The sequence below is a fragment of the Thalassophryne amazonica genome, chromosome 19 (assembly GCF_902500255.1).
Source record: "Thalassophryne amazonica chromosome 19, fThaAma1.1, whole genome shotgun sequence".
In the NCBI taxonomy this organism is placed as follows: Eukaryota; Metazoa; Chordata; class Actinopteri; order Batrachoidiformes; family Batrachoididae; genus Thalassophryne; species Thalassophryne amazonica.
The window spans coordinates 64,299,422-64,323,209 of NC_047121.1; the positions used below are offsets into that span (position 1 = coordinate 64,299,422).

The 23,788-nt window shown below is 41.8% G+C and overlaps 2 protein-coding genes across 2 annotated transcripts in view; one reads left to right on the forward strand and one right to left on the reverse strand.

Annotated features, from left to right (window-relative positions):
- LOC117532279 (intraflagellar transport protein 43 homolog A) overlaps window positions 1-4,672 on the reverse strand; it is a 29,666-nt gene extending 24,994 nt beyond the window's left edge. Inside the window, exon 1 of the mRNA XM_034195593.1 lies at window positions 4,562-4,672. Within this exon, the coding sequence (XP_034051484.1) occupies window positions 4,562-4,606 (45 nt within the window). The 5' untranslated portion in view covers window positions 4,607-4,672. The remainder of the gene's footprint in view (window positions 1-4,561) is intronic.
- Window positions 4,673-6,889: 2,217 nt separating this feature from the next.
- On the forward strand, window positions 6,890-23,659 carry tgfb3 (transforming growth factor, beta 3). Its single transcript, XM_034195592.1, has 7 exons — window positions 6,890-7,670; window positions 16,234-16,397; window positions 17,682-17,811; window positions 18,426-18,533; window positions 20,721-20,892; window positions 22,389-22,542; window positions 22,631-23,659. Exons 1-7 carry the CDS (start codon window positions 7,325-7,327, stop codon window positions 22,787-22,789), a joined length of 1,233 nt encoding a protein of 410 aa, XP_034051483.1. The 5' UTR covers window positions 6,890-7,324; the 3' UTR covers window positions 22,790-23,659.
- Window positions 23,660-23,788: the final 129 nt, after the last annotated feature.

The window sequence follows — 23,788 nt, forward strand, 5'->3', positions numbered from 1 at the left end:
TTTGTGGTTGGCAATCCAAGCCTATATATTTAGCATCCACAAGCAAGTTATGATAAATGCTGGAAAGAACCAATATCACATGTCCAGACGAGTGAAATATGTCTACCGTAAGTGACGGACTTTTAACAATTTTAATAATAAAAGACTACATATCCATACCTGTACCCCTATGAATATGGAGGTTGTTTTGTGATGGACAAGCAACATACAGTAGTGTTCAGAGTAATAGTAGTGCTATGTGACTAAAAAGATTAATCCATGTTTTGAGTATATTTCTTTTTGTTACATGGGAAACAAGGTACCAGTAGATTCAGTAGATTCTCACAAATCCAACAAGACCAAGCATTCATGATATGCACACTCTTAAGGCTATGAAATTGGGCTATTAGTAAAAACAAGTAGAAAAGGGGGTGTTCACAATAATAGCAGCATCTGCTGTTGACGCTACAAACTCAAAACTATTATGTTCAAACTGCTTTTTTTAGCAACCCTGTGAATCACTAAACTAGTATTTAGTTGTATAACCACAGTTTTTCATGATTTCTTCACATCTGCGAGGCATTAATTTTGTTGGCTTGAACCAAGATTTTGCTCGGTTACTAGTGTGCTTGGGGTCATTGTCTTGTTGAAACACCCATTTCAAGGGCATGTCCTCTTCATCATAAGGCACCATGACCTCTTCAAGTATTTTGACATATCCAAACTGATCCATGATACCTGGTATGCAATATATGCGTATAGGCCCAACACCATAGTAGGAAAAACATGCCCATATCATGATGCTTGCACCACCATGCTTCACTGTCTTCACTGTGAACTGTGGCTTGAATTCAGAGTTTGGGGGTCGTCTCACAAACTGTCTGTGGCTCTTGGACCCAAAAAGAACAATTTTACTCTCATCAGTCCACAATATACTCCTCCATTTCTCTTTAGGCCAGTTGATGTGTTCTTTGGCAAATTGTAACCTCTTCTGCACGTCTTTTATTTAACAGAGGGACTTTGCGGGGGATTCTTGCAAATAAATTAGCTTCTAACTGTCACAGCACTTACAGGTAACTCCAGACTGTCTTTGATCATCCTGGAGCTGATCAATGGGTGAGCCTTTGCCATTCTGGTTATTCCTCTATCCATTTTGATGGTTGTTTTCCGTTTTCTTCCACGCGTCTTTTTTTTTTTTTTTTGTCTATTTAAAAGCATTGGAGATCATTGTAGATGAACAGCCTATAATTTTTTGCACCTGTGTATAAGTTTTCCCCTCTCCAATCAACTTTTTAATCAAACTACACTGTTCTTCTGAACAATGTCTTGAACATCCCATTTTCATCAGGCTTTCAAAGAGAAAAGCATGTTCAACAGGTGCTGGCTTCATCCTTAAATAGGGGACACCTGATTCACACCTGTTTGTTCCACAAAATTGATGAACTCACTGACTGAATGCCACACTACTATTATTGTGAACATCCCCTTTTCTACTTTTTTTTTTACTAATAGCCCAATTTCATAGCCTTAAGAGTGTGCATATCATGAATGCTTGGTCTTGTTGGATTTGTGAGAATCTACTGAATCTACTGGTACCTTGTTTCCCATGTAACAATAAGAAATATACTCAAAACCTGGATTAATCTTTTTAGTCACATAGCACTACTATTATTCTGAACACTACTGTATTAACACTACTCATATGAGAGAAAAGGCCAACAAGGAAGACGGTATTCACTGCTTTAACATTTCCCATAATCCTCCTGCGCTTCCTAGAATGCACCACAGCACCAGCAGAGTTCCGGTGTTTCAAAGCCATGAAAACAATGGCTAGCAAGGATGTGGATGGCGACGATTCAGGGAGTTCACAAGCAATTATGATGATGACATGTTCTCCCGAGTTGAGAGGGTTATCTAGAAGAGGTGTAGCACCTGTGATGAACTTCTGCTGTGCCCCAATGTTGTCTTGTTGTTCATACTTCATGAGATGTATTTACACTGTACCCTAAACTGGAACTCTGCTGAAACCGACCTCTCGAGTAAGTCATGGACTGTGAGATGGCGCGAGATTCACAACTGCAAAACAGCGAATGTCACAGTTCTAAAATGCACAACTATTACAGGACATTAAAATTACAATGAGTATTGTCATTTTGTTTTACGACCACTCATTCAAACGCATTGCTTTTATATTGGTTTGGCTGTTTGTTTGGCTTCAGCATTTTAAATGTTAATATTTTCTGGTTTATTTTATTAGCTACTTTACTCCTATCTGGCAGCAAACTAAAAATCTTTGGGTTCTGACCAAAGCAAGACATTTGAAGGTGTCATCTTGGGCTCTGGATAACAATAATCAACCACCTTTAATGGAGAAAATAATCAACTGATTCATTGATTATGAAAATAATCACTAGCTGCAGCCGTAGTATAGTTTGAATATAGTTTTTGTTAGTTTATTTAAAATTGTTAAGTTCTATAACCTTGAATACTGAAGCTGAAAGAACTGAAAATGAAAGAGTTAATTTAATCATTTTCTTTATTTAACTGCAGTCAAAAGATAAATGTAGCACCAACATTGAATATTAATTTAAATAAGCTTAAGTAGCTTTTTAGGCTCTGAGTGTGGAGGGACTGTCTTGGATGACACGTCTCTTCAACACTGCGTTGAGGTCTGGGACAGCACCTAAGGAGTGGCAAACTGGAGTGGTGGTCACCATATTTCAAAAGGGGGACCAGAGAGTGTGTGCCAATTACAGGGACATCACACTACTCAGCCTCCCTGGTAAAGTCTCCTCCAGGTTGCTGGAAAGGAGCGTTCAGCCAATAGTCAAACCTCAGATTGAAGAGAAGCAATGAGGAATCTGTCCTAGCCGTGGAACAACCGACCAGCTCTTCACTCTCACAAGGATCCTGGAGGGTGCCTGGGAGTCTACACATCCAGTCTACATGTGTTTTGTGGACTTGGAGAAGGCGTATGATCAGGTACCCCGGGAGATACTGTGGGAGTATGGAGTGAGGGGGGTCCCTTCTCAGGGCCATCTAATCTCTGTACTCATAAAGCTGGAGCTGTGTTCGAGTTCTCGGCAGTAAGTCGGACTCATTTCTGGTGGGGATTGGCCTCCACCAGGGCTGCACCTTGTCACAGAACCTGTTTGTGATATTCACTGACAAGATATTGAGGCATAGTAGGGGGGGGGGGGTCACTTTGGTGGGCTGAGGGTCTCATCACTGCTTTTTGCAGATGACGTAGTCCTGTTGGCTTCATCAGCCTGTGACCTCTAGCACTCACTGGATCGGTTCACAGCCGAGTGTGAAGCAGCTGGGATGAGGATCAGCACCTCTAAATCTGAGGCCATGGTTCTCAGCAGGAATCTGATGAATGGCCTACTCCAGGTAGGGAATAAGGTCTTGCCCCAAGTGAAGGAATTCAAGTACCTCTGGGTCTTGTTCACGAGTGAGGGGACAATGGAGCATGAGATTGGCCAAAGAATGAACACAGCAGGAATAGTATTGCATTCGCTCTGCCGTACTGTTGTGACGAAAAGGGAGCTTAGCCAAAAGGTGAAGCTCTCGATCTACTGGTCAATCTTCATTCCTACTCTCACCTATGGTCATGAACAAAAGAACAACATTATGGGTACAAGGCACCGAAATGGGATTCCTCAGGAGGGTGGCTGGTGTCTCCCTTAAAGATGAGGTGAGAAGCTCAGCCATCCATGAGGAGCTCAGAATAGAACCACTGCTCCTTCTCGTTGAAAGGAGAGAGACGGTTCAGGCATGTGGTAAGGATGCCCCCTGGGCACCTCTCTAGGGAGGTGTTCCAGGCACGTCCAGCTGGGAGGAGACCCAGAGGAAGACCCAGGACTAGGTGGAGAGATTATATCTCCACACTGACCTGGGAATGCCTCAGGATCCCCCAGTCAGAGGTGATTAATGTCCTGAGAAAGGGAAGTTTGGGGTCCCCTTCTGGAGCTCTTGCCCCCATGACCCGATCCAGGATAAGCGACTGAAGATAAGTGAGTGAGTGACCTTTTTAGTATAGAAAGGTCATACAAATTCAGATAATTAGCTACCATAAATTTGGAGTTCTGACTAGGTATTTGGGTTTACGGTTAACAACTGGTTCCACAACTTATTTATGCATATATTGTTATTCCTAATCACTTGGCATAAAGTGGTTTGGTTATATGTAGAACCATGTAAAATGAATAATTAATTTAACTGATACATTTTAGAAGGCGTCTTATTTTGGGCAATTTGAGCTTCTTTTACTCTAATTTTCACAAGCACTTTCTGTGAATTATGTCATACTGCACAGACGCAAAACCTTTCAAACTGGGTTTCGAAACGAGCACAACGTTCCAAAATAGCAATCTCTAGTAAATCTGAATGAATCAAATGCAATTTAAGCGAATAAATGTGTCATCTAGCGTTAAATTATACGTTGTGTCAGTGATTGGCTAACCTCGCAGCTAATGCTAAGCAGTAATGCAGACGAACAGTTTCGTCTGCAGTTCTATTACTATTAACAGCATTCTTGTATTTACTTATTTCACACCATTTGACACAAACAGCCACTCACATTTTTCGCACCTCCACCTTCTGAAAAACGAATAAAGTCGCCCATCTCCTCTTTGCAGTAGTTGTTAGCTGACACATAAGCTTCGGAGCTCGGTTCGAACGCGTTGGGCTCATGATCGTGAAGCAGTGTGCCGAGGTTTGTTTCAATCACGGAAGCCGGTGTGAATGATGAAGCCTTTGCTGTTTAGGAAGGTTTGTTGTATCGGACAATAGCTGCTTGATTTCTTCGTTCTGAGTATTTCTATTGTTGTTTCTGTGTCGTAAAGCATTTTGAGTTATTACTGGGTAACAAAGTTAATTTTGTTTTTCTCCCAAGCAGACACCGCATCAGAAAATATAAACGCATGAAACCATAAATGATGACCTCACAAATACGTCAATAAATTCAGAGTTTAAAAAAGTACAAACAAGAACAAAATCACTCGTGGACGTAAAGTGGGGCTTTCATTTCCCTGCAATGCAACGACTTGTCCAGCAGATGTCGCCCACGAGCCTTGCAAGTGAACATACGGCTAGGGAACCAATTTCCGACAAAGCTTCAGCTAATTCCAAAGTTTCAAAAAGCCTCGGAAGGCCGAGCGTCTTCATGGGTATCAACAAGCGTCACATAGCAACGCTCTCCATGACAACCGCAATCAGAAGCAGAGCCATTTTTATTTTTTTATTTTTTGCTTTATCTTTCTTTAAACGTTTAAATAAAGCAAATAAACCGAGAAAGGGCAGCATTACTATTAATAATAAATTATAATAACAACACCTGTCATTAATAGCATGTAGCGCAAAATGAAAAACAGCTTAAAAATCTTATGACTAACAACACTGCACCTGTCATAAATAGCAAGTGGTTTAAAGTGAAACATGCAAAAGGTTCAAATTATGAATAAAAGAGTTCCAGCAATTAAGAAGGGTAAACCATAGTTAAAAAAAAAAAAAAATATGAAACATACATTTAAATATACCCAAATTGAAAAACAGATCAATAAAAATACCTGCCATTATTAAACTTGGGACCACTAAAATGTTAATAAAAATATTAGTTACAAAAAACAGTCTCACAAAAACTGTCTAACAAATATGCCATAAACTGAATTTTAAACACCCCAACCATTGTAATTTCCAGAGTTCCATAATGTAGGAACATAGTACCATAATAATAACAGGCATCAGAGGGTTTCAGTAGAGACACACGCATATACTGTGTGCTTTGCCCACCACAGTATACAGGTACAAGTAAATATTCAGATGGTAAGTTTTAGATCATCCATCAAGGCCTCTCGGTTGTTGAGATGTAAAGAAAAATGTGATTTTCAGACCACATTGTCCTTAACCTTTGACCAAACTGCTACAAATTCTAAATTACCTCTAGATATCTATCCAAGTAATATTTACACCAAGTTTGATACATCTAGGTTTCTTGGTTGTTAAGATATACCAAAAAAAATAGTGTTTTTTCCGACCATGTTTTCCTTGATCTTTGACCAAACTGCTACAAATCGAATCACCTCTGGATATGTATCCAATTAATATTACTACCAAGTTTGAAGGAAATCTATCCAGGCGTTTTTTAGTTATCTTGTCTACAGATACAAAAACAATACCCTGCTTTCGCTGCTTCACCAATACACTTGGTAAAATTTCTATACACATTTTTGCTACTCGATCAGGTGCAGATTTGTTGTCAGTGAATCAGAACGTACAATTTGGAACGTATCTAAATAGACATTGTGTACGAAGTATTTTTCAAACAACTGAAATGTTTTTAGATAAAGAGGAAATTAAATTGACACGCAACTGTGATAATTCTACAACAGACCTGTCGCCTGGAGAAGAATACATCTGTAGTTCTCCCTGTTTTCCGCTAGATACCGCTGTTTTGCATGTTTTAGGTCGCTATGCAGAAATCACAGTAGCTGCTTGGACTCTGTGTGCACCTTCCAGCTCCTTTGTGCATTCAGGTGTCCGATACGCGTTTGATTTTACACTGAAAATATCATATGGTCCATTTGCCATAAAAGCTTCATATATCACAGACTTTCGAGGAGTCCACAACAAAGAATTTGCCTCATTTAGTAGAGCGCCAACCTTTACGTCTATTAATATTCTCTTGGCAAACTGGTGAACCTCTGCAGTGGGATCCCCTCTTTATTTTTAGAGAGCCACTCCCAACCTTGCACGCGAAAACAAGTTACCCAATATTACGCGCAGTTCGGTTCCAAGTTATCTTTGCAATCCGCCTTATTAAAAGCTCCGCGGAGCGAGGCAGACCCCGTTGTAGGAGTCATTTCCAGCCCCTCCCTTTTAAACGTCACCGACGTGTGACTATAAAGCAGAAGCCGGTGGTGGTGGTGGTGGGTGGAAGTGTTTGGTTAGAAGTTAGGACTGCGGGGAGATAACGGAGGCGCACTGCGCTGGTGGATGGAGAGCGCGATGGAGACGCACAACCACGACGCGGACATTAACGCCATCTAATGTGACGAAGAAAAGGCTTGTATGTGACGAGCGGGCATGAAGAGTAGGACAAAGAGTTTTAATGAAGAGTTGAGATTGATTTCAAAAGAACAGAAAAAACAAAAGCACGCACGGATTTGCGCTCACGCAGACACGCGTTTGGCAAAGATGACATAGCACTCGAGAAAATGGGATTCCTCCGAGAACAGAAGCCCACGACCTGAATAAAAAGGGATATTCAAATCGGAATTGTAGTTTTGGATTTGTTTGGCGCTGTTTTTACTTGATGGTTGTGCGTATGAACGCAGAGTGAAATATGAATCTAGGCAACGGACTTCTGTTTTTCCTCCTTCTGAGCTGTGTGACCATGACTTTGTCGCTGTCCACTTGCACCACAGTGGACATTGACCACATCAAGAAAAAGAGAGTGGAGGCGGTACGTGGACAGATTCTCAGCAAACTCCGGCTGACGAGTCCGCCTGAAACAACAGGTCCAAGTCAGGTACCTTTCCAGGTTTTGGCCCTTTATAACAGCACCAAGGAACTAATCGAGGAGCTGGGAAGAGACAGGCAGCAAAGCTGTGGACAGGATAACACGGAGACTGAGTATTATGCCAAAGAGATTTACAAGTTCAACATGATCAGTGGTACACCGGAAAACAGTAAGTGATGATATCAGAAAATGCTGCAGGATTTAAAATCCATGGAACATGATTTCGATGCGTCCATTGTTTTGTTTTGCAAACTCACCTACACGAAAGAAAAAAAACAACATGGGGGGATGATGAGAAATGATTATGAGTAGTAAGACAGTGATGTCAAAAACAGGGATCATTCTTCCAGCTGCTATTAAAGCCAGGACTCGGTGCGTCTTTTACGCACAGGCGCGCCTGTGCGCACTGGAGCTGCGCGCAAAAGGAAAAGGCAGCAGGTATGTGCTCATTCCTAAAGTAAGCAGGAATGAGGACAATTCCTCACGCATACCTCACACTGAAGCCATGGGAACTCCAACCGAAGTCTGACACATTCCAAAGTGGGGGAAAATTCTCAGGCAGTTAGGTCGAGAGTCTACTGCCAACTCCAATACCTCATTTCCATTTTCTGGCTGTGAGATTCCCCAATATTTTTTTGACTTTCTGACTTAGATTTCCCTACTGTGTGTGTGTGCCTCTAAAGGTAGCAAGCCAATCCAGGTTGTGATCCAATTCCCTTGTTCATTCATACTGGTATTTCCTGTATAAACTATGGTCCATTGAGTGTTCCAGACGCCAGAAACAGAAGCTCACCCGGCAACTGTGCCCTAGAGCCTCCAGAGAAATGACATTTTAAGTGGTGTAGTCATTCCCATTCCCGGTCAAAAGCCGGTTAATGCACGGTGTTACAGCTTTGAAATCAACAGGTGTTTATGTTGTGCTGTGACACTGAGCAGAGCCTCTGCTGGGTCCAGCATAAGCCCTGAATCAAATACATTTCACAGATCCAACAACGTGCTTCTGACATTCAAAATACACAGCCCCAGGTTTATCCGCTGGTCAGACACAGCCAGAGCGCCCAAAACAAACACAAGTCTAAGAAGTGGGATCACAGATGGCCAGGTGCCCGGGTCTCACACTGTGCAGGCCACAGGTGATAATACACCACATGAACTTGTATTTATGCTACTGTATAACATCTTAAAACTGCTTGGCCACAGACAATACTGCACAAAACTGCGAGGCCAGCCAACTAAGATGTTTCACCTTTTCCTCTTTCCGTAGTGTAATAGAACAGTTAACATAATGTTGTGTATGAACATAATGTCTGCCACCTTGATCATGGTGCAGTGTAGTTCATTTTCATTCCTGTTGGACATAATGACTTTTACATTCGCAGCTTTTGGAAGGTTGGAGTGTTTGGGAATATAGTCAAGTTTTTTTCTGTTGAAAAGTTAACCAGTGTTTTCCTTCATGCTTGCACAAGACCTCTTTTCTCCAACTACTACAAATCCAAATGAAACGATCTACCATTCCCTATTGTCCATGTCTCAAGCCACAACCCAATAATGATTATTTTTATTCCTAATTAAAATGACTATTGTTTTTCTCTTCTTCAAGGACGTGGTGTTTTCAGTGCCTTTTGACTGACTGTCAGCAGGATTCTGCAAAAACTATTGAATTGATTTTCTTCAAAGTGGGTGGAGGGGTGGGGCATGGCCCAAGACAGATACCATTAATGTTTGGAGGGGATCCTATTAAGGGGGGCAGATTTTTGCCTCCCACTTTCTTTAACATTGTGGGATAATTTTTCAATTTTTTCATGGATTTTTCCAGAGATAATGCAGAGATTTTTGTGTGTGTGTGTGTGTGGGGGGGGGGGGGGGGGGGGGGGGGGGCATATGAAGAGTAATAATAAATAAGAACAGGTGAGATTTGGTGCAGATCTACATAACAATCCAGATCAAAATCTCAAAAATGTTGAAAAATGCCCTATCTTGCAATGTTAATGAAGGTGGAGGAAAAAAAAACTTTTTAGCTCTGGCTATTTTTCTTTTTGATACTGTATTTTCCAGGAGACAACAACAACAACAACAAATATAACAACCAGCTGTATGCCTTGTTGCCATCCAGGACCCAAGATGGTTCTGGAGTGTGGTGGATGCAGAAATCCACCTTTCTGTCAAATTGTGCCCTTTTCAATTTTACTAAACAACAAAGCGCCACGTTCAGTAAAACCACATAGACATTCTATTAAAATAACAATCAACATTAAATTAACAATAGTTGGTGCCGGTGCTTTTCTCAGGATTTCGTAGTGTGAAGCTGATGAGAGTCTACAACGCCACCCTCTGGAGAGGGCGCAAGTCCGTCGTAGGTTATTTTCTCCCGCCCAGTCCTGTACCCATTTATAGGTGGGTGGACTGAAACAGTGAAGATGAAGTGTCCTGTCCAAGGACAAAGCATGACTGGGAATCAAACCTAGGTCTACGTATTGGAAGTCCAGCTCTTTATCCAGCTACCTGCTCTACACAGTAACAAAGAAAAGGACTAAATAATCATCTCTTCTATGCAGGGGGATCCTTCATGATTGTAAGCAAGATATCCCAAGAACACAAACATATTTCAGAATAATTTAGTGGAGAGTTAGGCCTTAGGTTAAGGAAGTATTTCTGAAATGTCTTTCTCTGTCTCTCTCTAAGGACTTCCCGGGCTCAGCCATCAAAAGTGTATCTATACGCAGTGAAAGTGTCAAACTTCTCCGGAGATTCACTTGTCTCTGTCGTGACATTCATGTCTCAGGGTCCTCTTGCATTTCAGATTGTGGAGTCACGAGGTTCCTGAACAAACAGGTTTAGTGATGCTGATATCTTGCAGGGGAATGACAGTCCAAGTCTTTAGGGTCCTGGTGTTTCCTGTCTTACCCTATGGCTGTTTGAGTCAGACACTAAGTGACTTAAGGCCAGGACTAGATGTCTTTGGAGAATTCTTGAGTGCTATTAGATTGACTTTGCATCAAGTGAAACTGTTATTTACGTCCACGTGGTGCACTTCTCTGTGCATGATCCACCACACAGGTGCCTCAGTGTTGACAAAACCAGCAACTAGAGAAGGCCAAGGGGATGACACCATGTGACCGAGTTGTGATAGATATATGACTACTTACAGGCGGTGGACCAATTACCTACCTGGGTGGTTGCCAATCAGGACCTAAGTCAGTTCTGTAGTGTGGTGGCTGTTTCCAGACCTGTTAGGTCTCCAATTTACAATCATATGGTACTTTGATAAAACAACCGGCCCCTCCACCTGCCGTTAAACATGCCTGAGGACAAATAACTAGCCCTGGAAGAGGTGTGGACTCTAAATGTGCCGTCTAGTTGTATTTTTCTGTTGCTTGACTAACTTATGTGGTTTTAGTTCTATGCCTTGGCAACATATCACAAAGTCATACTGGTGCAGCCTTACGCCATTACAAACAAAACTAAGATTACATTTGGCTTCACGACATTTGAATCATCTACGAGGTCTTACTGTATTGTTTAAATTTAGAACGGTTATGCCGTGCACGCTGGAGCAAATCATTGACTCAGTGTTGGCTCAGTGAAAAAATGTGGAGCGGCTCTGAGGACAGCACTGCATCAGATATGTGGGAGAGTAGAAAGATGATGTCATCTGACCAAACAGAGACAGAGGTCTTTGGCCTCTTCCCAAAGAAACAGCCCCCCACCACCACCACCACCAAACACACACACACACACACCATGCCTTTACCATTTATGCTTCCTCATCTTCAATCAAGTGGAAAAAGCTTTTTTTTTTCGTTCGAACCACAGCTCCATCACATTATCTCATCTGCTCTCAGCCTGCCACAGTATGAGGATGGAGAAATGGCCCTTTAATGCAGAAAGCTTTGGTTTCTGTGTCGATAAAAGAAAAATCTATATTCCATGGGTCGTAGCTCATTGAGAATCCCACATTTTCACGGTGCCATCTTATAAACAGGTTTCAGTATTTTCATTTCAGCTACAGAGAGTTCAAACTAAATTTCAAAGGATATTTGTTTCCTTTTATGATGTTTAAACCCCTCAGCAGATGGTCAGCACCTGTGGCCTTGTGCTTTCTATTTCTGATGTTTATCCCCACGTGGCTCTGGAGAGAGTGACATCACGGACAAAAAGGGAAAGACAGGTGATTCCTGAGTTTGTTAAATCGGTCAGATGGGCCGACAGGCAGTGATGTGTGGAACGTGATGTCTGAGCACGGAGCACGGCGCCTTTATGTGGAGCTTCACTGCAGAGTTGGTTTAAAGTCGGTGCTCGGGCCTTCCTGTATTGTTTTCCCACCAAAGCTGCAATTCAAAGCCGTTTCCATACAGCCTAGTCTCACTTTTCTTTTGTGTCCCCCTCACAAAAGCACCCCATTTTGGTAACACTTTTTTTTTCATTTTGCTAATTATAATCCTCCCCTTCTCTTAACTGTAACCATAACCATAGTTTAAGTGTGCCTCCTGCCCTAAGCCTAACCATACCCCCCCAGGCTTCCCCCGTCACCCCACATTGCATGTCCCTTTCACAAAATAAAATTGTGCCCTGTCACAAAAAGCACCCCATTTTCGTGACACTTTTTTTTTTCATTTTGCTATTTATAATCCTCCCCCTTCTCTTAACTCTAACCATAACAACAGCTTAAATGTGTCACCGCCCCTAAACCTAACCATATCTCCCCAGAGCCCCCCTTCACCCCACATTGCATGCCCCTTTCGTGAAATGAAATCATGCCCTGGCATGAAAAGCACCCTGTTTTCGTGACACTTTTTTTTTCATTTTGCTATTTATAATCCTCCCCCTTCTCTTAACTCTAACCATAACAATAGTTTAAGTGTCATCGCCCCTAAAACTAACCATATCCCCCCAGACTCCCCCCCCACCATCACCCCACATTTCTTGCCTCTGTCAAAAAATGAAATCATGCCCCCATCACAAAAAGTGCCCTGTTTCCATGCCCCCATCACAAACCCATAGATTAATGTACTTTTTATAATGCCACCACGAACTGGCATGAGACTGGGTTGTTCCGTACTGGTTCGGTTCAAACCTGAACCTGAAATCAGCACTGTGTCACTGTCCTCAAACATTTAAATAAAACTCAACTTTTGTGTTAAAATCCGAAATACGGGTAACGTTAGTGAAATCAGCAGGAAGTAAAAGTAAGTTCATATACTACAAACCTCCACTAAGGGTCACCCAAACTTTAAATCCAATAGTATCTCTGTAAATATGCCTGTTTGTACTCTTTCCCATAAATACCAAAGTAATATTTCCTGAGAAATTAATTAATTCCTCACAATATAAAAGAAGGTAAATAAAAAAATTCTTGGATCCTTCTTTTGATCCAGTTGGTTCTTCTAGCCAATGTTCCATCTCTCCACAAACGGTTCCTGAAAAAGAAACTAGTCCTGTTTTTTTGCACAAGCCTGCTGACAGATGAACTAACAAACCAACAACATAGTTGAAAACTGTCCTGTACAGCCACTATTGGTGCACATCCCCAGATTCCATAACATGAGACTCAGTGACTCCCCCTGGAGTAGAAACCAGATCATCACACGTTACTTCCCAAGCTATGGATGGTACCCATTTACAGCTGGTTGGACTGGAACAGTGGAGATGAAATGTCTTGTCCAAGAACATAGGTATCAAACCCAGGCCTACATATTGGTAGCCCAGCTTCTATCTCAGGTAGGAAGATGGTAGCTTAGTAATATTCTTTTAAAAAAAAATCCCCCAAATCAATCATTTTCAGACTTCCCACACCTTTTTGAGTTATCAGGCTCCCATTCAAGCAGACTAACAAATCAAAGTAATCACATTTACCTCATCATTGAGAGGATGAGGGTCAATAGCATGAGCTGTAATTGGCCAAATGTTGATAAATTAAAAGGGGAAAATATTAAACCAAAAAGGCCTAAACCTTTTAACTTCTAACTGGATTTACAGGTAGGGGGTGAGATCTTGAGTATCTATGATTCTCAGGTAAATATCGAAATGTTCTATCAAAAATGACGATGGTCAGAAAATTAGGGAAGGCGTTTCATTTTAATTAGGCAAGCAAACCCCTCCACTCACCAACGTGGAACAAATTACCTTTCAGACCCTTGGCAAAAATAGGCTATAATGTGAAATCCACCTAAAACCATTGCAATGGGAAAAATGAGGTCATCCAAAAGGAAACCAAAGACCTGATTAGAATTTCAAATCTCCCCTCGAAGTGGAGCTTTCCACCTTCAGCGAGGGAGAGGGACTAAGTACGGGGCAGGCGGGCTGAGAGGCTACTGAGGTTTCCTCCTTATAGATTGTGTGGAAACACTGGACACATATCTGGCTGGGGATGAACACTGAAAAGGTCACCTATAAATAGGGAAACTTTAAAAAAAAAAAGCTTAGTGGAAATATAAGATAATGCCTGGGAGACACTGAAATAGGATTATGGGTCAAATGAAGTACAGATTTATTTTTTTTTGTATGAAGTAGCGATACCTCTGAGTTTTCCCCCCCACCCCCACCCCCCCCCAAAAAAACAGCTGGAGGTGCAAAATACGTGAAGGTGCAGTGCCCCTTTCAACCACCAACAATTCCTAAGATTGGTAATACAATTTAGGAATAAGGATAATAAATTATCCATGGCTTGGCCATAAATGACTGTTTCCACTTCACTCATGAAAAGTTTGCTATGTGCTTGTTCTCTGCTATTTAGCTGTGCTATCGTCTAAAAAAAAAAAAAAAAAAAAAAAAAAAAAAAAAAAAAAAAATCAAAAAGCCACCAATTCAACAAGAAGGTTTGCCCCCCTTCTGCTACACACAGGCACCATTTCAAATTGGGTGTCATTCTACGCTGTTGGAGACGTCCTCCTCGTTGGTTGCTCAGGTATCGTTTGTTTCATCACACCACTCCGGATGTTCCCAGACATTTGTTCTCCTTGCTTCTGGGATATTCATGGCTCCTGTCCGAGCCTTTGTAACACCTGTCAGCCTCCAGTGCTGGAGGGCAGTATCTGTTGTGTTCCACCAGCAATTGGGAGATCTGATTTTCATTTCATAACTTCAACTTGTTCAAGCAGAAAACAAAAAAAGCAGATTAGTATGTGGGTCAGATTAGTCACTGCCACCCAGGGTGGCAAAAGCTTTGTTATGCCATTTTGGTAGAGTTGGGTAGGACTAACTTTGAAATGTAATCAGTTCCTCAATATAAAATACAATACACATGGAGTACTTTGGACTACTTCTAATCTGAATACTTTTGGATAACTTCAAAACCAATTATTGCAAATGATGCGCTTCATACTACAATGGACACAACCAGAAATATTTATGCCCAACTCTGCATTTTGGTTACCTATCTACATGCACTTGAAAAAAGTATGAAGGCCATTCCAGGATGGCAGCTGTAGCCAGGTAGGGGTAATTGGAGCATTACACAAGGGTCAAAAGTTAAAAATGCGCCAATCATATGGAAAAGTATACCATGTTATTTGTCTGTTCATAGGGATTCCAAAAAGGTATAGTTGGGACTATCTATGACTAAATGTTATGGCGTTGTAAAAACAGCAAGAATTACGACAAATTTCAGTTTGTACAGCGATCAAACATTACAGTTGCTGCAATTTTGGCAAAAAAAAAGTGATGCAAATTATAATTTACATTTTCATTTTTAGCAGAAATATAAATATTTCTGGTTGTGTCCATTTTTAGTATGAAACATAATTTTCAATAATTGGTTTTAAAGTTGTCCAAAAGTATTCAGATTAGAAGTAATCCAAAGTACTCCATGTGTATTATTGGTTGGTCTAATAGGATTAATAAATGGAATAGTTTTGATGGCGAATGCTTGGTCTCCATAGTAACAGTCAAAGAAGCTCAACATCCATTGGATTCTATGACATATACAACCATATGTCCCGGCATTTCATGATACCATCAAGAAAAGTGATTTAAACTATTAGTTCATGAGACCATCACGAAATGTACTAGAGTTTCATGATGGCATCACAAAATAATAGATCCATACCAGACACGCTGTGTGGCGTTTGGGTTACGGTTATGGTTTTCAACCCCATCACGAAAATCTACTACATTTCATCATGGTATCACGATCTAATAGCATGAGACTGGGCTGGACATATAATACCAAGTAACACGATAACTAAGCATGACCAACTGTGCAAACTAGTCCTTTTTAGAACCCTATTAACTCATCCAATAATTTGCATCACTTTTTAACCCAGATTGGAGTAACTTTAAGTTTTGACCACTACACAAACTAAATTGACATTTGCCATCATTTTTGCAGTTTTAACCTCATAACTCCATAACATTCTGTTATAGATAGTCCAAACTATGCCTTTATGGACTCGTTACGATCAGACAAATAATGTGTGAGATTTTTCAATATGATTAGAGCATATTTAAATGTTGACCCCTGTGGAATCCTTCATTGACTTCTGCCTTACAATACTAGTTACTATCCTGGGCTGATATCACAAATAAATACTAAATAGGGACATATACCTAACCAGTTACGGTTGGCAAGTTTTGCCACCCTAGGTGGTGTGACACATCCACTTCCAGGGATCTGGCCCAAGACTAAGACAGTTTGTGGGAATTGTTAAAAATAACTTCAGTTTTTATATGAGCTGAGAAATTGTGATAAGATAAACTGTCTGCTTATTAAATTAGAATGTCTGTTTTATTTGCAGATGACCTCTCCTTCTGCCCTAAGAGTATCACCTCCAAGGTGTTCCGCTTCAACGTCTCAGCCATGGAGAAGAATGCCACTAACTTGTTCCGGGCTGAATTTCGAGCTTTACGGATCTCAAACCCCAGTGCCAAGAGAAACGAGCAGAGGATTGAACTCTACCAGGTGTGTGAAGTGACCATTCAGTTCCACTGTGAGCACTGTGGGGGGGTAATGTGCTCCAGTTCTCGTAAAAGACCCAAAACTGTGAGCCCATGCGAGTCAGAGAGAAAGATGAAAACATTCATACTTGGGTGTCTAACTCCCTCTCTCCTCTTTTCAAATGCTGATCATTATTCCATGTGGCTGCAGTCAAATGGATTTTACATTTGAACAAATTTAAGAGCTTGCACACCCGACTTCAAGAAACCCTAGATTACTATTCAGCAACTACTTTCTTAGCTGTCAATCTTGAAGCAGTTGTCCGTCCTTGTTACATCAAGTAAGGCAATACACTTTCAAATGGGGATTTATAGATCTGCACCTGCACGTGTGTTTATGAGCATTTTTTTCCTGTGGTGCCGGTGCACATGGAGGAGACGTGCGCATCTGTTAGATGTCAGCATTTGGGGTGGCAAGGATGGATTTTTGCTCAGTTTCCTCATTAATTTCCCATGAGAGACTTGGAGTAATGATCAGGTTCCAACATTTCCTGCCAGAGAGACGAGCGTCTCCGGACTGCATACCGCCTGTGAGGCAGGCGCTGGCCAGCGCTGAATACAGACTGTCAGGCCCTCAGATTGTTTCCAGGGGATTCGGAGGAGATAGAGGCAGGGTCGGGGGAGTAAATGGAGCTGCCCGCCCTCGCACTTCTAGACTGGAGCTGATTGGCAGACGGCTGGCGCTGGTTGCGCTCAGCCCCTCGTTCCCACAGGAAACCAGATTAGATGCTGACAATGTCCAGGAACCTGGTTATTCCAGCACTGCAGTGGGACTGTGCTCTCATATTCACCTCCCCTATGTGCATATTTCACTTATTACTTTGCATAGATAAACACCTTTGTCCAGAAAAATGCTCCATGCTGGCAGAGATAAGACCGCCTGCAGCACGCTGTTGCAATCGGTCTCCAGAGGTCAGAATTTTGACTCAAAACTGTTACGACATGAACAGCAGCAGAAATACCTGCGATGCTACTCTGTGGCACAGCATCCGCCTGAAAATGTGGGGAGCTCAGCTGAAGTTTAAGTCTGAACTGCTGACAAGAAGAACAGCCAGGTTCTCATTGGCAGGAGGGTAACGTGCAGGCATTAACTCACAAAATGGGGATATCAACACAGGGAGTCACTTTTTCCATAAAGAGTAGACATTTGGCCTGAGGCGTCTTGGAGAGCCTGGCTCAGACAGCTTTGGGTCTCTGTATGTAAAATAGAGTTTGTGCAGCTGGGTCACATTTTCATCTTTCCTTGCAGATCCTCCAGAAAGATGACCCCAAAGCCAAACAGCGCTACATTGGGGGCAAGAATGTCCTGACCAGTGGGCCGCCTGAGTGGGTGTCCTTCAATGTTACACAGACAGTGAGGGAGTGGCTTATGGACCGGCGTGAGTGGACGCCACACATTTCTTGTCTTCACACCTTTTTATTAAATCATTTACAATATTTCCTTGAGCATAAGTCCAGTTTTCTTTGTTTTTTGTACGAGTTTGGGAGGTCCTGCAACTTATACTCCGATGCGACTTACAGTAGTGTTCAGAATAATAGTAGTGCTATGTGACTAAAAACATTAATCCAGGTTTTGAGTATATTTCTTATTGTTACATGGGAAACAAGGTACCAGTAGATTCAGTAGATTCTCACAAATCCAACAAGACCAAGCATTCATGATATGCACACTCTTAAGGCTACGAAATTGGGCTATTAGTGAAAAAAGTAGAAAAGTTTGTGGTTCTTGTTTGTTTGTGGTTGAAATTTAAAAGTCCTTATGTTAAGTAACAGCACATGCTGTGTTGTGCACATGTGCTACTGAGTTCCCATCTGTTGTTAAACCATGATTTATCGACTGTGCGACTTGTGTTTTTTTTCCTCTTCACGAGGCATTTTTTTGACAGGTGTGACATATTCCCGATTTATATTCCGGGAAAATACAGTAAACCGAAGGCTAAAAGCCTCAGTAAACATTTCTTTTTCACATTTCTTTGCTGTTTCTTCTCCTCAGAGACTAATCTTGGCTTGGAAATCAGCGTGCACTGTCCCTGCCACACTTTCAGGCCTAATGGCGACATCATTGAGAATGCCAATGAAGTGCTAGAGGTCAAGTTCCAAGGTAAGATTGCGTTAAGAACAATCAATTAAGATGGTTTGGGTTTGCATTCATCAAATTTGGGTAGGATAGGCAGGTGCATTTTCTACATTTTAATATTCTTCACACCAATTTGATCCCCAACCCCCACCTCCCAGACCAGGAGGTGAACTGATCACCTGTGTGTGTGTGAGCTGGTTTGTTTGTTACCAGGATTATGCAAAAATTAAACCAATTTTGGTGTGGATTCAGATAAAGGGGAAGATCCTGACTTTGATCCTTAATGCTAAAATTTGACCCTGGTTGGTTATATCCTTCAATTGGGATCAACTATCAGTAACCAGGATATGAAAGGTCATTGTTGTGTGGAGATGCAGAATCAAAGGTGATTGATAAAGATCACAGATCAGGATTAAATAAATGAATACTAAATAATACAGTCACACCAAGAACAGGGTCATAGCTCAGCAACCACAAACAGCGGGGAGTGACTGGGATCAAAGTGACGAAGGTGAGTGTTCAGAATCCCATGACTCTCTATCCATAGGTATCATGTGGTCCAGAACCAGATAATGATCTAGATTTGGTGAACAAAAATGTAGTTTTGGATAGAGTTGGCCCATTAGAATGGACGGCAAGTTCAAAGATCAGTGTGCAGGATCAAAATTCAGCAATCAAGTTCAAAGCTCAGGACACAAACAAAGATGAAGGATTAGGATCCTATGATTGCCTATCCATAGGTATACAATACTGTGGTCCAGTTGTAGATAATTTGGTGGACAAATACAGATTTTTTGGCAGGGGTCCTCCACGAGAGTGGACTAACGGAATTTGGTGTAGATTTTAAATTAAAGGAGAGTCTGGGGTCTTGGTGGAGGTTCTTGTCTAGTTAATTTCTATATCAGTTCATACAGTTGTGGATCAGTATCCTTTATTGTGATTTGTGCAACTGAGTGAGTTGATCTATGGGGTTATTTTTGGTTTTTGCTCTCACTTTGCAGACTACAGTGTGTCTTACCCCTCTAAGTGTGGCCCATTCATCAGTATGTAGCCTGAAGCAGTGACACTAAGTGAGGTCTTTTGGGTAAGGAAATGTGTTTCCTTTCTACGATGAAGAGAAACACTGAGCATGGGAATACAACAGATCTGTAATCTCACTTAGCACCGGGGGCCCCCGGGCCCTCAGTCCTGGGAGCACTTGCGATTGGTTTGGCCACAAGGAATGTGCTGCCACGACACTCAGACATTTGGCCTGGACTTAAAGAGGGATGTACATATCCACCAGCAGCATCTCTCCAGAGATATCCACTGCTTTAGCTATCACGGGTAGATTGGATGAACAGACACCAGCCCGCAGGGAAGAAAGGAGGAAAAAAGGAAGTTAGTTGGGCCTGAGCACAGGAAGAGCAAGACAGAAAAGTGTGAACCTCAGCTTGGAGGTTCTGGACACTGATTTGAGATAAAAACGAAGAGAACCCTCGTGTCTCACTCTATGGAAAAGACAACTTGCAGTATCATTTATTTGGTAGGTGAAGGTTGTAGGATCCTTAATTGGCGTAAACGGGTATAGAAAATGGATGGATGGTGAAGATTGTATGTCTGCTTAGATCTTCAAGAGGATTCAGACCCTAGATTTTTAGTCATTTTTGACATTCTGGTTTCTATCACAAGTAAAACGTTTCCAATTGGCTTGATGACTTTATGTAAGATGTAAGATCCAAACCTATATTCTCCAATGTTTGGAAAATATGTTAACTTTAAGAGCGGCATTTATGCCATATTCAACTCACTCTGTGGTGATATGCCGCCAGATGATGAGGAAATTATAAACAAGGTCAAGTGTGCCTGTCACCATAACTCAGTCCTCGATGGACATCAGTGTGATCTGGATCCAAACTCAGATTCTTGAATTCTTTTTCAGATTACCATTAAGAAAGGGGCCATTTTCACCATTTTGAACATTATACCCAATAATAAATCAATTCCAGGTATGGCAAGATACCAGCCTGTGTCCAAGAACACCCAGCTGGAAATGGGTACTGGCCTTGGCTGAGGAAGTAACCTGCAATGGACTGGTTTAAAGACCAGGTGTAGATATAGACGTTCATCCGCTTCATGCTACCGTATCCCGGGATAACCACCGACCAGATGGGTCTCAGATCCTGTACAGGGGGATCCATTAACCAGTGGAGGGTGTTCTTCCCTCTACAGGTATGGAAGGGGACTATGACGAGCAGAGTCGTCTGGACCAGAGCCGTCTGAAGAAACAGAAGGAGCAGCTGTATCCCCACCTCATCCTTATGATGCTGCCTTCCCACAGGCTGGATACCCAACCCTCATCCCGCAGGCGCAAGCGGGCACTGGATACCAATTACTGCTTCAAGTAAGACACCTTTTTGTCTCCACCCCGGATAAAGAGTAGAGTATTATTTTTCTGCTTGACATCCTAGAATAATTTCGAAGGCATTTCTTAAAGGTCTGAGCAGTTGTTGGAGGGCAAAAACTGTCAGCCAGCTAATCAAATTTCAATTAAAATGTGCTTTTACAATAGCGTTGATGTCAGTCAAGTATAAATTTGATGGCCATGGGATAAGCCTGTTAAACTTCTAGAAAAGCATGACAGAGGTATTAGTTGATACAAGTTGGGATCTGTCCCAGTAGTAGCAAGCGCTACCTCCTCTGCCTCGCTGTCTTCTCAGATCTAGATTTCCTCTATCAGACTGACAGGCAGCAGCACCAAGACACCTGGGCAGACTCCAAGAGGGAAAACAAGGGCACACCTAAGAGTGGAATTTATGAACCCTTCTATCTCTGGTTTTTAAGGCCAGGAGGAAAATTGTGCACAACCCATGAAATGAGGAAATCATTTCTTTTCTTCTCTTATCTGCATAGCAGGTAGCTCAGTGAGATAGGAGGTGGGCTGCAAAAATGTTGACATGCGTTCAATTCCCAGTCATGTCCTTGGACAAGAAACTTCATCTGCATTGTCCCAGTTCATGCAGGTGTAAATGGGTTGTGGAGCAGATAACCTCAGTTTTACAGCAAAATTATGCAAATGCTGATACAAGCACCAAATTTGGCATGATGATTCCTAAGTTGGCACTTATCAAATTTGGTCAATTGGCCAAAATCAAAGATGGCGGCCATTTTCCAAGATGGTCACCAAAATGACCTACCAAAAATTTTTTTTGCGTAGAAATGCCACTGTCACAACGGCTCTGTTTTACAGCATCATTCAAATCCAAGATGGTGCCTAATTTTAAGACAACCACCAAATTGATCCCAAAAATGTCATTACTTATTGATTTGTGTAATCTTGGTGTCAAATTGTAGGATTTAGGACATGCTGGATTGATGTTCCAACAATAACACAACATTCTTAGTAGCATAAATTGCCATTTGACGACTGACTGCAAATATTAAAAATAATATATTAAACACTAAACAGCATGCAGTAGTGTCAACAGATGGATGCTTTCAACGGTGGGTGGAAACTATTCATACTAAATTTAACAAACCACCCCAATTTGGCACATTAACAAAATAAAACATAATAAATACCATAAATAGCAAATCAAATAAAATACGCATTGCATTTCTATGCAAAACGTAATTTTTGATCAGTCATTTGGGTGGCCATCTTGGAAAATGGCCACCATGTTGAATTTTCAAGTGGCCAGTGACCAGATTTGCTGTGTAATATCATGAGAATCACCATGTCAAATTTTATGCTTGTACCGCCAAATGCACAACTTTTCCATTATCTGCTCCGCCATGGGGAAGTATCCTGCGATGGACGGATTTTCCATCCAGCAAACGGCACCAACGGGCCTCAGGGACTATATATAGGACTTACTACTTTTCTTCTCGTATCTGCAGCAATTATGAGGAGAACTGCTGTGTGCGACCACTATACATTAATTTCCGTCAGGACTTGGGTTGGAGGTGGATCCATCAGCCTGAAGGGTACTATGCTAATTTTTGCTCTGGACCTTGCCCTTACCTACGCAGCGCAGACACCACCCACAGCTCTGTGAGACAAAGAACCACGACACATTTATAGACATGAATGATGATTCACAAACTAAGCACTGATATCCATCTCCCGCTTTCTTCTACAGCTTCTGAGCCTGTACAATACCTTGAATCCAGAGGCATCTGCTTCACCGTGCTGTGTTCCTCAGGACCTGGAGCCACTCACCATTCTCTACTACGTGGGTCGCACCCCAAAAGTAGAGCAGCTCTCTAATATGGTCGTCAAGTCCTGCAAGTGCAGCTAAAGGGCCGCGGGCCCAACGAGGGACATGGGTTCTGATGGTTCAGAGCACTACTCAGGAGCGAGGATGAGGGGTTGTGGCATGCAGCATGTCTTCAGTGAATCCCTCTTCCCGCAGCTTCAGGCCAATCCAAGCTCTCTCACCAAACCAAATCCCAGAGACAAGATGCAATCCACGTCGCTGCTCACGGTCAACGTCAATCACTACTTCACCAACAACACCCTCAAACCAGGCCGGTTGCTGACTTCTAGCAGTTGATATTTCTCAAATCAGTGTTCCCCCTCCCCATGTTCCAGTATTTTGATCAGCCTGGGCCAATGTTATACACCAGAGGCACTCAAAGACTGTTTTCAATAAATAGAAAAACCGAAAAAAAGGATGCAAAATAAGAGAATGCAAATTGAATTACGCACATCAGGAAAATATCAAAGGATGTAAAACAAAAATTATTGTTTGCTAAAAAGCAAACATGTCACTTGGCCCCAGAATGCACAGCCCCGACACACGGGACTCAAGTCCATGTCCTGAGCTGGAAAACAGCGCTGTGCATGCCGCAGCTCTCTAACACGGTTTACTTAATAATTAAATCCTGTCCAAGAAAAATGAACTTAAGAAGAAAACATCCTGTAACCAACCTTATTTCACAGTAGGAATTCCTTAGCTATGTTTACCTTTGTAATGCAACGGGATGGTGATTTTTAGGGATCATTTTGTTCTAAAGTGGAGCCTTTCTGTTGTATGAGAAAATGTATGTCACTAAGTGAACACTTAACTAGACCACAAACTGTAAATGTTTTTTTTTTTCTTATTATTCCTGGAAACACCTTTTTTGTTTGTATTAAAATGGACAGTTGGAAGAAATGATGTGATTTTCATCAGTTGTGATTTACTGAATCTTTCCAAACACTGCTTATTTTTTCTTTTTCTTACTGTGGGAAAATTCAGACAAGTGACACGTCCAGACAATTACAACCCCTGGCAAAAATTATGGAATCACCGGCC

Coding starts and splice junctions, on each gene's coding strand:
- tgfb3 (XM_034195592.1), top strand. CDS start 7,325: ATGAATCTAGGCAACGGACTTCTGTTTTTCCTCCTTCTGAGCTGTGTG. Junction 17,812..18,425: donor GGAGTGGCTTATGGACCGGC/GTGAGTGGACGC, acceptor TCTTCTCCTCAG/AGACTAATCTTGGCTTGGAA. Junction 22,543..22,630: donor CAGACACCACCCACAGCTCT/GTGAGACAAAGA, acceptor TTTCTTCTACAG/CTTCTGAGCCTGTACAATAC.